The 16,612-nt window shown below is 42.4% G+C and overlaps 1 protein-coding gene and 1 non-coding gene across 9 annotated transcripts in view; both read right to left on the bottom strand.

Moving 5' to 3' along the window:
* The window catches only part of LOC142829096 (uncharacterized), a 128,748-nt gene that overhangs the window by 60,339 nt on the left and 51,797 nt on the right, over positions 1-16,612 (bottom strand). For 2 of the 8 annotated variants that reach the window (XR_012903353.1, XR_012903354.1), the window contains exons 3-5: positions 10,681-10,893; positions 9,956-10,120; positions 1,346-5,339 (exon numbers count right to left, since the gene is read on the bottom strand). The exons of 2 other annotated variants lie outside the window; for them this stretch is intronic. Coding sequence is in view for 2 of the 6 variants with exons in the window: in XM_075926780.1 (XP_075782895.1) it covers positions 5,256-5,339; positions 9,956-10,120; positions 10,403-10,478; positions 10,808-11,130 (648 nt within the window). In the remaining 4 variants the exon portion in view is untranslated. Of the gene's footprint in view, positions 1-1,345; positions 5,340-9,955; positions 10,121-10,402; positions 10,479-10,680; positions 12,130-16,612 lie in introns of those variants that run through there. 4 more of the 8 variants (XM_075926781.1, XM_075926780.1, XR_012903355.1 and 1 more) reach the window with 4 other exon arrangements.
* On the bottom strand, positions 12,164-12,354 carry LOC142829388 (small nucleolar RNA SNORD17). Its single transcript, XR_012903774.1, has one exon. It is a non-coding gene; the product is annotated as a small nucleolar RNA SNORD17 (small nucleolar RNA).

The raw sequence follows: 16,612 nt of genomic DNA, 5'->3' as shown, positions 1-16,612 counted from the left end.
CGGGCTTGGTAGTGTGGACACTTCACTTATTATTTTGAAATAAGGGGCGGGGGGAGTTATTTTGAAATAACTCTATAGGGTAAACCAGGGCTGAGACACTAACAAAAATATATATGATTTGTGGAACCTACATAGAGCCATGTTTTGACAGGCCACTAGGTAACTTTATTAGAGAAGTGTAAAAGCTCAAGGCTGGCAGGATTTAAAAGTCATTCAGCTACTTACCTCTCACCTCGGTGATTTGACTCTTTGTGCACTCAACAGACCTGTTCTTTAATTCTTCACAAAACACCCACAGAAAAGGAAGAATGTCATTGGTCTGGCATACCCTCTTGTCTGTTAGTGTTCCCTGCCCTCAAATAAAACGTGCTTTGTCCAGCTCCCCATCCCCTCCGCTACTGTCCACGAAGGAAATGTTGTAGCTTCTTAGCACTAGTCTTAGTTAAATATAGTGACCCACAGAATTTACATTATACCTAACTCAATTCTGATTCCCTGCCTTCCCATTTATAACCCTCTTTGTTTGGTTCTTGGATATAAGGATGAACAGTTTTAGAGTGGATCAATTCAATGTCCCCAGTGGAACTTTTCAGGACAAACTGAAACAAATAAGCTAGTTTGGCCATGGAAAGGAAAGCAGCATCTGGGAGATGCAGAGCTTTGTCTGAGGGGAAAAGGCAGGGAGAGCAAATGTAGGACTAGAAAGAAAAGCTAATCCTCCTGTCCTGTGTAATATTGATGTTGCTGTTGAGGCCAAAGGTTGGACTTGTGTAGGGAGAAGGTTGTCCCCTCTATGCTGTACCTGCTTTGGAATCCAGACAGTTCCATTCCAGGTTCTGTTAATGCAGAACCTTTACTAAATTCATAAAGAAAACCAAAAAGCATAAATGTAAGCGGGGGAATGGTCCCGCTCTTGTGGGGAACTTTCCTGGCTTCTATACACCCCGGTGAAATGAACCAGCGAAAGGATATGAGTCCTCGCTCCCACTTCCTTTACCCCACGGCTCCCTGATCCTGAGGGCTCCCCCTCCACTCTCCTGAGTAGCAGAGCCCTTGAAACCCCAACAAGGCTGGGCCCAGGTTTCCTGGGGCTTAATCCCTGACCTTGTAGTCACTAGGGGCAGGAGTTAGGGTGTCCCCACTCCGAGGTGCTCTCTTTACACTGCAGGCCTTCTTGGCCCAGTGACCACTTCATAAGGTTCAAAGCAAATACAATTTATTAAACATCAACTGATTAAAGAGAATAGAATAAGAAACAATGAGAATGGTTAAATGAGAACACACAGCCCTGCTCTGTAGCACAGGGACATCAACACAGCAGTCTGCAGAGTGTAAGGACAGTTCACAGTCTCTTCCTTAGAAGCCCTGGATGTGCTGCAAGGGGCTGCAGGCTGGACACGCTTGCACTGGCAGTGACCACACAGCCTCAGTCTCTAAGTGGCCAGACCCCTCTCCCAGTCCAGAGCCTTTCCCCACACTTTGCAGGTCCCAGTAGCTCACCACATCCGGCTGCAGGCTGTGCTGCTTGGCCAGTTCCAGCTCCTTGTGTTGTTTCTCTGTTCCTTTTGGCTTTCTGAGCACTGCCAGTCTGCTGCTCAACACAGGGTCTGCACTGCTTGGCCTGTCTGTGTCTGGTTCTGTCGCTGCAGGACTTCTTCTTGTACTCCTCTTTCAGCTCTCTGTCTTTGCAGGACCTCTTCTGCCCACAGCTTGTTTGTTCAGAGACAGAGCCAGAACAATCCCCACTTACAACCTGTCAGTCAGGCTGAGCTGGAGTGTTGACTGCTTTCCATTGTCTCTGGGGTCTGTCAGTCTCATGAACCCTTCCCCTTCTGAAGCTGGTAAACCAAAAAACTCCCACAGAGTTTTAGTAAGGGGTAACAGTCCCCTTACATAAAGCCCAGGGCCTGATCCAAATTCCACTGAAGTTAACAGAGTCTTTCTGTTTTTGTTTTTGTTTTTTTTAATGGCCTTGAAATCAGGCCTAAAATCAAAACAAGAGCTAGGCATTCAGCAAGAGCTCATCATGAAGTCAGTAAGATTTCAGGGGATTCAGGACACCTCAGAATTTGGCCTATGCTGACCAACATTGATTCCTCATGGAGTCGACAGATGTTGCGATCACTTACTAACTTGAAGCATCAGACCCATTTAACCTACATGGAAGCTGAGAACATTAGATACATTGCAGGAGTTACTCAGCACCTTGCAGGATTAGATCCTTAGAACAAACCTGCTGAAAGCAGACTTCTACAAACATGTGTGGAGGCACCAGAATCACCAGCAAATAATGAGATACCGTATCTTCCAACTTTTTACACTTTCCACCCATTGCACCAAGAAGGGATTTCAAAAGAATATTTACTAGGTAATTACCCAGAACTGCAGACTCAGTTCTGTAAAACCTGAAACTGCCATATTTCTACTCTTCCTCTTTATGGACATCCACAAAATATCCTCTATTCAATCAACGGCCCTTAATCCTGAGCTACTATATGTAAGCGGTTCCAGTGAAGATGCTGCCCCTTCATGCGAGAAATAAGCAGAGGCAATTTTGGAGATAATTAATTTGTACTCTACAACCCCATCACAATCCTTGGCACTTTTAGACACTTAACAACACCATAGACCGTTACTCTGAGAGCATGATGCTTGTGCATATGGCAACCCATGCAACAAATATTATGTTTTTTCATTTGCATGCTAAGCGCTCTCTGATTACAGCTGCTTCACTCAGGTGTAGCCAAAGACTTAATTTAAAGGAACACTGTTCAAGTGAAGAATCAGGGGCTACATTCTTCTCTTAAAGGCGCACTTGTGTAAAGCTGGAGTAAATCCAGTAAAACCAAGAGGACTACCCTAGACTTACACCAGTGTTACTGAGATAAAAAATTGGCCTCAGCTATTTAAAATTTAATTCTTTGCCTGAGTTATAATCCTTCAGATCATTCAAACTAAATAATTTACATAGCACTTGAATACCATGGTTATTGGTGCTATATAAGCTCCAAAGGTAGATAGAGTTATTAAATCTAATTTTTATCTCTTCTTTTATCTCTTTAAATTTTTTATTTTATTTAGTTGAACAAGAAAAATTGACTGGTCTGTATCATGTGCCAGAAAGGGACTATTTAGTTTCATTTTCCATTTCTCTTGTACTAAGAAGGTGCTGCTGACTTTGGATTGCCAACACCACAGAGGAACATTTAAATTAGAAACAAGTTATTTCAGGAAGTGGCAAGATAATCCATGTCTTCCCTTTCACACCTTTCCCCTTGTCTGTTTGTGCACTAAACACTCTGCACATCTTCACAGAAAGAATAGGCAAAAGACTGCAAGATCTGGGCTGATGTACATACATACATACAAGGACTTCTAACCTGCATATGTATTCACAGAGCTAGGAACACCAAACTTAAATGTCTTCCCAACACACAGGCATTATAGTGGTGCAGTTTCCAAGCTAAAAGAACATATCCAAAGGTCTGAAACACAGTGTGTCTATGTATGTTAGCTAAAGCCTCTGGCCAGCTGGAAATTTTACACAGGTATAAACTAATAAAAAATTAACACAGAATTTGTCCCATAGAGATGTGTTTCCAGAACTGCCACATGGAAGAGCTTATTTTTAATAAAACCAAAACCAGGGTTCTCTCAGAACGGGTGGTCTGCATGGACAAGCTTATCATTGAGTTCTGTTTGTGTCAACCAACTACAATCCCCACAGCAACTTGGCAGGAGGCAGGTAACACTGGAAATAGGCTATCAGACAATATTAAAAGACAGATCTTGAAAGTTCCAATATTCATACAACAAAGCTACTAAAAGCTGGTATCCATAATCATAAAATCATCCCAACTGTACCCAAAAGGACTTGTTTCAAATCCTCGTCAAACAGCCAAACTACTCTGGTGATATGACAGGTTCTAACTCCAGTATTTTTAAGGCTTGGACAAACTCTAGAAAGTGGGAATGCTCCACAATCAGCTTAATCTAGGTAATCACAGAAACCATGATCCCAGCCAAAAGCTTAGAAACATGATTGTCCAGGGACCTCATCCTTTTTGCTTGAATAATCTTGACCAGTCTCTGAGAAGCTCCTTTGTGTGTGTGTGTGTGTGTGTGTGTGTGTGTGTGTGTGTGTGTCACAGAATTACTTCCCAAAGCAACATTAATGGGGAGTCTTCTCTGAGATTCATGGTAGACAATGGTTTATAAGAGGTTTTGGTGCTCAAATCAAATCTACCAATTTCCTTGTACCACAGCATTCTCACTAGCAAAAATAATACTTCCTGACCTTGCAGGAGCACTGTGAAGGCTACATTAACATCTATAAAGCACCATTACATTTTATTTGCCACTTTGTGATCTTTGAATAAATGGTGCCACAGTGCATGGTTATTTCTGTTTGTTTTCACTGACAATCCTAAATCACCCAGATTTTTTAGATAGTTGACTTCGGTTTGCTTGAAACCCCGTCTTGCAGTCATTGGAAAGATTGAAGCTCATGCAGCATATTGTTAAGCAAAACTTGCTGAATTTTAGTTTGCAGTATGTCTGCAGAATAGTATGCAAAACTGCTGCTGCTTGCTGACCACAAAGAGAGACTAATTCTCAGCTCAGCTCCTAGCATGGGCAGATACTGCATGTGCACACTCTAGCCATGGTTCAAATTCTAAGGAAGCACACATGCACGGTTGTCCTATTGGAACAGGTTATTTGACAAGTGCATGCTGTGCTGGAGTGGCATCTGCAAAATATACTCTATGTGCTGCACCTGAAAGGCATAGGACCAAAGGTGCAGTCCAGAACTTTTGGCATGGTGTTAGGATGGGAAACGTATGTAGCTGTTACTAGGTTGGCTTTTCGCCAGTTTAAATACACTGAAGTCAATGGATTTATAGCAATGAAATTGAAATCACTATCTCATCCTAATACCCTAGTGGCTGGTGGATGGTAAGAGGCTACAAAGGCTTCTACTGTAAAGAGTTAAGAGCACTTCAGCTCCAGCTGTTGTGCCACTGCTTTGGCATCACAGAATGCTTGGTTCAAATCCTCTGGAGATGCTTTGCCTATATATGGGCCTTCCAGCAGCACCATCTGTATGACTCAGTCTGTGTCTTTCACTTCATGGAATGTGACAGCTACTCAAGCAGTTGATAAACCTTCCTTTTCTTTGGCAAGAGGAACCATAAGATACAAGTCAACAGTCTCTAGAAGCTATTAAACTACATCCAATTTGCAAAATAATTATTTCAATAAATATTTGTCCTTTTTGTATCCTTTGTCAATTCTGAAATCCCAGAAATGCTTTGGCACACACAAGAGAGAGCAGCCATCTGTTGAGAGACAAAACAGACAACTACATTACAGCCTGGATTTCCTGTGAACATCCCAATGCACAACAATCAGAAGGCAGAAGTCTCTGAAAGTGGAATGGGAGACCTGGTGAACTGAGTGATTTTGCATTGCTATTACAATTGTTTCATCTCTTGCAATATTGTGTTAAGGGCTTGGAAATACATATATTTCTGGATTCAGATCCAGTGCAGCAAGATCAGGAGTTTCAAGAACTATTATCAGGTTAAACTTAAAAAACCACAAATAGACTAGTAACACCTTAAAGACTAACAAAAGATGTAGATGATATCATGAGCTTTTGTGGGTGCAACCCACTTCTTCAGATGATAGGAGTATTAGAAGTCTAGATCAAAGAATAAATAAGGGAAAGGGTGGAGGAGAGGGGGAAAAAGAGTTAAAAAAAGGAGGGGAAAGGGAGAAAAAAATAAAAAGAGAGAGACAGTGAGTAGATGGTTCAAATAATTACAACAGACTGATAAGTTTACAACAGGCTGATGAAGTTTAATAAAGACAAATGCAAAGTGCTCCACTTAGGAAAGAACAATCAGTTTCACACATAGGCTACGTCTACATTGGCCCCTTCTCCGGAAGAGGCATGTTAATTTCCAACTTCAGAATAGGGAAATCCGCGGGGGATTTAAATATCCCCCGCGGGATTTAAATAAACATGGCCGCCACTTTTTTTCCGGCTTGGGGAAAAGCTGGAAAAAAGCGTCTAGACTGGCGCGATCCTCCGGAATAAAGTCCTTTTCCGGAGGATCTCTTATTTCTACTTCAAAGTAGGAATAAGAGATCCTCCGGAAAAGGGCTTTATTCCAGAGGATCGTGCCAGTCTAGACGCTTTTTTCCGGCTTTTCCCCAAGCCAGAAAAAAAGCGGCGGCCATGTTTATTTAAATCCCGCGGGGGATATTTAAATCCCCCGCGGATTTCCCTATTCTGAAGTTGGAAATTAACATGCCTCTTCCGGAGCAGGGGCCAATGTAGACGTAGCCATACAGAATGGGAAGCGACGGTCTGGGAAGGAGTACGGCAGAAAGGGATCTAGGGGTTATAGTGGACCACAAGTTAAATATGAGTCAGCAGCGTGATGCTGTTGCAAAGAAAGCAAACATGATTCTGGGATGTATTAAAAGGTGTGTTGTGAGCTGGTTAGGCCTCAACTGGAGTATTGTGTCCAGTTCTGGGCACCACATTTCAAGAAAGATTTGAAGAAATTGGGGAGGGTCCAGAGAAGAGCAACGAGAGTGATTAAAGGTCTAGAGAACATGACCTATGAGGGAATACTGAAGGAATTGGGTTTGTTTAGTTTAGAAAAGGGGGACATAATAGCAGTTTTCAGATATCTAAAAGGGTGTCATAAGGAGGAGAGAAAAAACTTGTTCATCTTGGCCTCTGAGGATAGAACAAAAAGCAATGGGCTTAAACTGCAGCAAGGGAGGTTTAGGTTGGACATTAGGAAAAAGTTCCTACCTGTCAGGGTGGTCAAACACTGGAATAAATTGCCAGGGAGGTTGTGGAATCCCCATCTCTGGAGATATTTAAGAGTAGGTTAGATAAATGTCTATCAGGGATGGTCTAGACAGTATTTGGTCCTGCCATGAGGGCAGGGGACTGGACTCGATGACTTCTCGAGGTCCCTTCCAGTCCTAGTATTCTATGATTCTATAAGAACAATTTGCATCTCCATTGTTTAGTTGGTAGTTTAAGTCATTGGATGTGGAAGGTAGTGTGTGAGCCAGACGATATCCTTGTTCATACCATTTGCATAAGAATTAAACTTGTAAATGAAGTTAAATTCCAATCCTTCTCTGTGTATTTGGATTGTGGAATTGGCCTGAAACAAAACAGTGACTTGGAGATCCATTAGGGAGTGTCCCAGTAGATTATAGTGTTCTCCAACAGGTTTTTCGGACATCTGATTTGTGCTCGTTAATTCTTTCCTGTAGAGACTGTCCAGTTTGGCCATTATACATGGCAGTGGGGCATTGTTGGTATAGATCACTTAAGTGGATGTGCAATTAAATGAGCCTCTGATTTGGTGGCTGATGAGGTTGGGTCCAGCGATGAAATCGCTTGTGTAGATGTGTGGGCAGAGTTGGCACTGGGGCTGATTGTAGGGGTGGGTTCCTGGATGATAATGATGGCAGTGTGTTGCATGGTTATTGGAAAGAATTTGTTTGAGGTTAGGGGGTTGTCTGTAAGTGAGGATTAGCCTTTCTCCCAAGGCCTCTGAGAGTGTGGGGGCATTTTCCAGGATAGATTGAAAATTGTGGATAATGAGTTGGAGGGATTTAAGTTATGGACTGTAGGTGATGGCAAGTGGAATTATGTTGTTTTCTCTTTTTGGCCTGTCTTGAAGTAAATCATGTCTGGGTACTTTTTTGGCTCTATCAATCTGTTTTTTCTCTTCTCCGGGTGGGTATTTCAGTTTTATGAATGCTCTATGGTAGATCCTGTAGGTGCTTGTCTCTGTCTGTGGGATTGGAGTAAATCCAGTTGTATCTTAGGGCCTGGCTGTATACAATAGATTAAGAAATGTGTCTGGGATGAAAGCTAGATGAATGGAGGTAAGTGTTGCGGTTGGTAGGTTTCTGGTATAGGGTGGTAGAAATTTGTTCATCGTGTAATTGTAGTGTCAAGGAAATGGATCTCTCGTGTGGACTGGTCCAGGCTGATGTTGATGGTGGGGTGGAAGTTGGTGAAGTCCCTGTGATTTTCAGGTTAATTGGAGTTATTAAAAGGTGGCAACACTTGGGGTGTGTCTAGACTACAGGGTTTTGTCGACAAAAGAGGATTTTTATTGACAAAACTATACCTGCGTCTACACTGCCGCTGAGTTCTGTCGACATAACGTTGACAGAACTTAGCAGTTCTGTTGACAGAAGGCATTATTGCATCTATACTGTCCTTTGCATCTACACTGTCATGTTGACAAAGCGGTTTACTTTGTTGACAGAACTGGAGGTAGTCTAGTTCTCTTTGTCGACAGAAGCTTTGTCGACAGTATGTCAACAAAACTTCTGTCGACAAAAGCCTGTAGTCTAGACGTACCCTTGGATACTGAATCAAGGTGAAAGCCAATAAGTGGTACATGCCATTCAAAGATCGTAGCAGAGAGCTCAGTGAGGAAGTCAGCACTTTCTCTGTCACGAGGTGATTTAAGCTAGCAGGAGAGGCCAGATATAAGCTGACTTGGTCAGTGTCTGAGCAGACATGCCATGTAAGGTGGTAAGCACAGATTTCACAAGCTAATCAAAATTAACCCTTGCTAGTATAAGGATTGGTATCCACCCAGGAAAATGGGGTTAGTGGTTCAGAAGGCGGTACTCGCATCTCTGGCTCAGTGATGAGTGATCATAGTGTTAAGAGGCACTGTGCTGTTAGAGATGCCATTTTCCAGGTGAGATGTGGTTGCTCATGGTCATTCAAGATCCCTTGACACTTTCCTAAAGATCAGGATATTAGCTGTATGATCCAGGGCAACTCCAATTTAGCTAATTAAGTGATTCTGCTGTACATTCCCTTGGTAGGGGTGGTATGGCAGTGGCTACCAAACTGCTGTGGAGATCATGAGAGGGCAATACAACACTGGTCCAGACAGTGTTATGGTGTTGACTTCTCCTTGTTTCCAGCTGTTTCTACAGTGTCTAATATGGGAATGATAACCAAATGCTACTGTTAGGCCAAATCCTGAAGTACTTACTTGGGCAGGGAACTCATTTTAGCAGTGTTTGTCCAAGGATCATGTCAAAATCAGCTAGGGATTTTAAGCCACTGTTATTTTCCACATAGAGGTCTGAAGAGATTTGTTTGACAGATTCAGATGTCTTGCAAAGGCTGGCTGCTGACTATCCTCTTGCTAGGGCCATCTCTATTTTAGGACGCATCTGGAAGATGTTTCTAAATATTTAAGTTTCAGCACAAAAATCTCTGACTAGAAGGGTATGAGAAAAACAAGGGAAATGGGTTTACACAGCCAGTTGATGTGAGTGAAAGTGCCTCCTTGAAGGTTATTTTAGGGATTATTACATGATATCTCCACATGCAAAACAGCTCTAGGGAGGGATGCTACACTAGATTTCTGCCACTGAGTGCGTATGAGGAGGAGGTAATGAGCATTATGTAGGACCTGATTGTTACCCCACACCAGATTTTTGCGCAAAACAATACCGCGTTGTCTACACTGGCCCTCTTGCGCAAAAGCATTTGCGCAAGAGGGCTTTTGCCTGAATGGAAGCAGCATAGTATTTCTGCAAGAACACTGACAATCTTACATGAGATCGTCAGTGTTCTTGTGGAAATTCAAGCGGCAGCTGCTTTTGTGGAAAAACTTGCCAGTCTAGACACAGCTGTGGTGATTTTGCTGACTTCAAAAAGACCAAGACTGAGTCCTGCTTATTGGGACACAGGTTCTACACCTGCACCGTATCTGTATCACCGTGAATTAATCAAGTCAAACAAAAATAGCTAAAGCAATAACTGGTTTATTTAACAAAATACTAAATTTAGAAAGCAAACATAAGATCCATTCATCACAAATGAAGCCTGGCGTGAGGCCAGAACCCCAAACAGGAATGATTTAAACAGTCCTACCACTGTCTCGATGTCCGGAGAAAAGAGGTAGATGATCATTTCCAGGATGAGGGAAAGGAACAAGCAGAGATGGGATGGAGTTGCAGAGAACCAGTTGTCTTGCTTCTGGTCTTCTTTCTTCCTTTCTTCTATACTTGACACGCCATCCTGCATGCAGTGTGCAGACTGGAGGATGAGACGGTGTGTATGTGTGTGAGTATGATTGGCCCTGCTGCAGACGCCTAACTAAAACAAATAAACCCTGAGCTAGCAGTCGTTACAGCTGTGAAACTAGATTGCTGCACCACAAAGGGCTGTCAGCAACCAGACTGGCTTCTGCCCCAGATGGCCTAGAAAGCCAAACAGCCTGCTAGCTGTTATCCTAGCACCACTGGGTTGTGTTGATAACATACACACAGAGAGCGCTCTGAGGAGAGCGTGAACTCCCTTTATGAACCGCCTAGTTACCTGGAAGATTAGGGTTATGTCACCCATTTTCCTGCCTTGCCTGACAGGAGATGGTGACCAGAAGGCTGGCTGCCATCTTGAAGAGGAAAACAAAATGGAAGACATTAAAAAAACCTCCCCCAACAGGCTCAGTCAATGTATTTAGAGTTTTACCAGGAATATATATGGGAATGTCTGGGGTGCCCAGGGAGGGGTAGCATCTCTGGTGTGGGGACTTGTTGTGGCTCTTCGGGGGCAGTTTGTGCACCTTTGGTCCCCACATGGCACACAGATCTCACCTGTGGCTCCAAGGAGCTGTAGCATGCTCAGCAGCCACATCCTGATAAACCGCTTCGACAGGCGGGCTAAACCAGGTGAGGGTAGCTGACAGGTCTGAGACCTTCGGTGAGATAGGGACTTGCCTACCCCAGCATGCGAAGTTGTCTCCGGCGAACTGTGCGGATGAGATCAACAGTGAGATCCAACGACCAGGAAGGCGGTTCTGCAACACTCTGTGGAGAGTGAAGGACATGACAAGGCACTGAAGACGCCATGACCATCCACTGCAGCCTAGGACGTCTCCAGCCGTGATGACTTTTCGTACCACTAGAACCAGGCTTCTTAGGCCAAGAGATTGGAACTGCCCCTGTGCAACGGCTTTTCCACTTTAAACACTTTCCCACACAGGTTCTTTGCACATTCTCATCTCTTTCGAGCCTGTGCAAGCTCAAGATGTCATCGTCGGACATGACGGACTACCAACAAAAAACATGGGAATGATTCTCACCGCAACACTATGTATGTAACCATCAGCCCCTGCTCTGGCCCAAAACACTGCTATTAAATGTACTTCTGTGTTACCAGAGTACCAGTAGCTATTAATGCCTTTGCTGATTCCAAGATTATGTCATCCTCTCTACTCCATTAGCACTAAACCAGTGGCACACAGGGAGTGGGAAGAAACTGGATTTCCTCAAGCATGGACAGTTCCAAGTGGATATAGGGTAGACATAGCTAGCTTCTGAAACACCTCCCAGTAGCATAAGTGGGCATGAGAAGCTATAAGGAGATGTGTCCAGGGATTACTATCCTTCTACTATCCTTAGCAGATGGCCTTTTTTGCCAGGGTGAAAACCAGCAGGCATATCTTAGAGCAGCTCCCAGATTACTATAATGTATTGTGGGGCTCAGACCACCTTAGAACAGGATCAGGAAACTAAAGGCAGTTTTTTGTTGTTGTTTCTTGCACTAGGTGAAGCTGAGAATCAGGCCCTAACATAAGATTATTCAGAAGAGAACAGATTTGCTGCAATTTACATTCAGTTCTATAATAAAGGCAGTGCTAGAGTAGCTTTCTCCAACAATAACATTACTATATGATTTGCCTTGTAAAAAGATAAATCAAACAAATGTCTCATTAATGTCAAACTCCTGATTTTTTATTATATATATAGTAAAGTTAACCAGTTTCAGCTAATCAAGAAACAAAATTGAAGAACTCATTAAGAATTGACTGTCTTTATTTTTAAATTTTTTCAGTCTGGCAGGAAGCTCTTCTAGGAATCAGGAGAACATGGATTAGTCAGGCTGTTTCTGTGAAAGTGAATGTTGTTTAGCAGTTAATGCAGAGGGATAAGGACTCTTGGGGTACGTCTAAACTACATGCCTCTGTCGTCAGAGGCATGTAGATTTGTTGTTTTGGCAAAGGCAAATGAAGCCGCGATTTAAATGATCGCGGCTTCATTTACATTTGCATGGCTGCCGCGCTGAGCCGACAAACAGCTGATCAGCTGTTTGTCCGCTCAGCGCGCTAGTCTGGACCCTCCCCTGCTGACATCAAAGCCCTTTGTCGGCAGCCCCGGTAAACCTCGTCCCACGAGGAATAACGGGGCTGCCGACAAAGGGCTTTGATGTCAGCAGGGGAGCGTCCAGACTAGCGCGCTGAGCGGACAAACAGCTGATCAGCTGTTTGTCGGCTCAGCACGGCAGCCATGTAAATGTAAATGAAGCCGCGATCATTTAAATCGCGGCTTCATTTGCCTTTGCCTATGTGTCTAATCTACATGCCTCTGACGACAGAGGCATGTAGTGTAGACACAGCCTTGGGTTGTTTTTTTACTCTGATGCTATTTCCTTGTGTGACTATGAGCAAATTACTTAAACTCTCTGGTGATGATCTGACAAATCTTTGTGCTCTCCTTGGCAGGCAGTGAAAGCCTGTTGCACTCCAGATTACATGTGAATGGAGAGTACACATGTGTACAAGTAAGGTTAAGTGCTAGATGTATCCTCCACACTGAGTACCAGTGAGTCCCTAGTACTGCACATCATGGAATTATTTTTATACAAAATATGCCTTTGAAAACGACAGCATACTGGTTAGTGTCTCTAATACCATTGTAAAATATGTTACAATGCTGCATGTGAAATTATTCATACTCAGTAATTTAATGTGTTAAAAAGTCTGTGACTAAAAGGTGTTTATACCAGGAATTTCAGGTGGAATTAATAAGCAGCTTTTCTCCAGACAAAGGAAAGATCCTGACACCTTATACCAGGTGGGGCCAAAATTCAACAGGCTGTTCATTTGTATCTGAGGTTGCATCAGGAAGAGATAATCAGCATACCAAACACCAGCTGGGGAAGAGCCAGCATGGAGTCTTATCTTCCAGATCTCATGGCTCCTTTACTCAGCAGGAACTAATGTACTCCATTTAGCCATATCTTTCAGAAGAATACATTTCACTGAACTATAAAAAGAGTGGGGGAGAACCTCCAACGTTCACTCATCTTAAGGAGACAAAAAAACCAAGTGATTTGGTCTCAGGGATGGGTCCTGACCAGTCTGAGCAGTAAAAAGCTGGAAAGAAGATGGAGGACAAGGGAACAGCCAACTTGAACAAAGACTCTATATTTCTACATAAAGTTTTAGGCTTTTAGATGTGTGTTTCTCCTTTATATGGTTGTCACCATTTCTGACTTTAGCTCTTCTATGTGAACTCACTAAAACCCTCTCTCTTTTTGATTAAGTCAACCTGTGGGCAAGCTGGTGTTGGGTGCCCAGCTGCTTCAGTGCAAGTGGCTAGAACTGGATGACATTTTTCTGACAAAACCTTTATAATTGAAAATTGTAGATTTGACTGAAACCTGTCACAGATTGATGTTGAATTTGTTGAATTGTTTTGGTTGGGAAAAAAAATCAAACATTTTGACTTTTTTGTTCAGATGAATCCATTTAGCATTTTATTTTTTAAATCAAATTGCAATACAGTTTAAAAATTGGAAATGAACTGAAATGAAGGTTTTTCTCAGCCCAAACAAAATTACGTGCTTTTTCTGTTTGGCCAGCAAACCAAAGATATGAGTTATTTGCACAATTCTATTTATGACTGTCCTCAGCTTAGGGGGGGCTGCTCAGAGTGAAGGGCACGCTATATAACAGTGCAGCCTAAGCTTCTGAGGATTTTCACAAAGAGTGCTCTGCCATGTCTGGGGAAGAGGGAAGGATATAGAGTCATGCAGGATATTGGTCCCACCTTCTAAATGAGAGGTCCTCCCCACCCACCCACAAAATCCACTCTTCCCACAGGTCTGTTACAATCCCCTCAAGATTTTTAAAACTGGTACTAAAATTTGGGGATTAGGAATTTTACACACCTTTCAGCTAAATTTGACCTGTGTATTTTAAGGAATACACATGTGATTAGATTAAAAAATATAGATTTTTGCATCAGAAGCATTAATGTGTTATAAAGCTTCATTGTGGGAATTTATTCACACACACACTTTGAATGGCAGTAACTTACAAATCAGCTATTACACATCCTGTGAAAATGTCATTGGCTATGTAAACACATACACCTTTCTTAACTTTACACGTGAATGTTGGCTTCATGGATGTATTAATTACAGTGTTGTTAACAAATCTGCAGAGCTGTAACATGTACAACCTTGATGTATGGCTTTTTCTGCTTGCTGAAGAATCCAAATCCTCATTACAATTTGTTTTTAAAGGGGCCATAAAACAACTTTCAGCAAAAGAACAGGTTAAAGATTTTCCCCTTCAAACTCTGGCAATGACTGCAATGTTTATAGCCCACCAAGGACACCTACAATTTCATCTAGCTGCCCTATGCCTTGCAAACCTCTTAGCAGCCCTGAAGAAGGCAATCAGGAAGGAAAGAAGATATTAAATGCACAGATTGCAGCGTAGGGAGAAGGGAAAAATACTGGTCTAGTTCTTTTTTTCTTAACATAAGAAGCAAAGCCTGCCTCCCATCCCTAGAGAGGTATGAACATAGAGGTTTCTGCAAACAATACAACCAATGCAGTTTGGTGACACTACTCCAATAGTTTCTGCTCTATCAGTCCCCCCCATAAAGTATGAATCCGCTTCACACTATGACACTTCAGGGGCCACTTCCCTGAGGCTACGTCTAGATTGCATCCCTTTTTCGGAAAAGGGATGCAAATTAGACGTATCACAATTGCTAATGAAGTGGGGGAGATTTAAATCCCTGCTTCATTAGCAATTGCGATATGTCTAATTTGCATCCCTTTTCCGAAAAAGGGATGCAATCTAGACGTAGCCTGAGAGTATTGGCATAATGCCCTGCGGTGGCGATTTACTGCTATGCCAGTCTATCAGTCATTATCACCTACGAAGGGAAGGTACTGCAGAAGCAGACAAGGAATAGATATGAGAATTCCTTCCCCATTGGAGGTATCCAATATTTGGGCCTAAATGCTCAGGTTTGCAGCAACATCAATGTCTCCCCATTCTAAAGTGTTAATTCACCCCACTACTATGTATATAGTGTGCATGGAGCTTATCAGAGCACACAGGTTAGATGGCCTCTGATTAGATTTGAGCAAAATTCACAATTTCCTTTCTGCAGGAAATTCTGACATTTCAACCCAAATTGGGATAAAGTTGAAATTTCTAAATTTTTCACCAAATGGAAAAATAATTATGAGAGAAAAGGGCAAAAAAATTGTTTTTCAATTGAAATGGAACAATTGAACATTCTTAAAATTAAAATGTTTCATTTCAATTTGGTGGAGTGACTCAGAAGTTAATTTAAACATCAATCTGTTTTTGTTTTTTGTGTGTGCCTCATGGGAGTTATATTTCAGATACTCCCTTTCTTCCCTGTTGGTCAGATTGATAGATAGGATAGTATCACCCATTATGCATCCAGTTCATGCAATGTCCATGATGCTACACACAGAGTGTGATTAGAAGGAAAGCTGGACTGTATTATGAGAGATTTAATTTTTCTGGGAGCTTAGCCTATAGGAGAAAATGGGGGCTTGAACTACAACTCTAAGGCAGTGAACTGATAAGGAAATGCAGTTTAATGTTGTATTGAATTAATTCTAAATTAAACAGTCTGGGTCAATTCAACAAAATTAAATATTCTAATTTAGGTAGATCTGATCTGGAATTATGTTCCTCATTTAGATTTTACCAATAGAAAAAAAATCTATATTTTTTTTCAAAAAATCAAGATTTTTATGATTCTTCATTTTCCTCTGGAAAATAATTCCGAGGGAAATTCTAGCTCTGCATCTGACACACAGAGTTTACCAACTAAACCACATAGCTACAAAAATAAATCTGGTATAAGGCATATTGTGCACACCAGTCATAGTCAGTAAGTTGGGGTGGGAAATCTCTGGCCTACAGGCCAGATGAAGTTAATCCATTGGCCAGGAATGGTGAACCACATCCACAGAGAGCTGTGAGTGGCCTTGCTGCTTGTAGATGCTTGAGTAGCCCACTAGGGGCTAACCCTGATGAACTGCATCTGCCCAGCCTAGCAGAGGTTCTCCACCCTTGCAATAAGAAGGCAGAAGGGGTTTCAGGAACTATTCAAAAGAGAAGAAAGGTGCTTAAAACATCAGCAACTGAAACCTATTCCAGGGATATCAATGTGACAAAAGCCACAAGGCCAGGAGTAAATAACAGAGACAAATGGAGAATTAAATAAACAAACCTGAGCAAAGCACAGGGCATGAGAATGATCATAGGAGGCACTGATCACCCAATTCAGACTCTAAATTCCAGTAATTCTGGGTAGCTTTAGAAAGGTTTGCAGTAACACAACTACAGAGGCCATTTTCCTAGGCCCCTGTAGCACACACAAGTTCTCTGTTGAGAACAATGAAAAGCCACTCAGCCGAGCAATAACTTCCCCATCGCGGTGTTGCTTGGTGGAAATCATCACC

Source organism: Pelodiscus sinensis, chromosome 4, assembly GCF_049634645.1.
Source record: "Pelodiscus sinensis isolate JC-2024 chromosome 4, ASM4963464v1, whole genome shotgun sequence".
Lineage (NCBI taxonomy): Eukaryota > Metazoa > Chordata > Testudines > Trionychidae > Pelodiscus > Pelodiscus sinensis.
The sequence above is the reverse complement of the archived record's forward strand: the minus strand, read 5'-3'. Positions and strand labels throughout refer to the sequence as shown.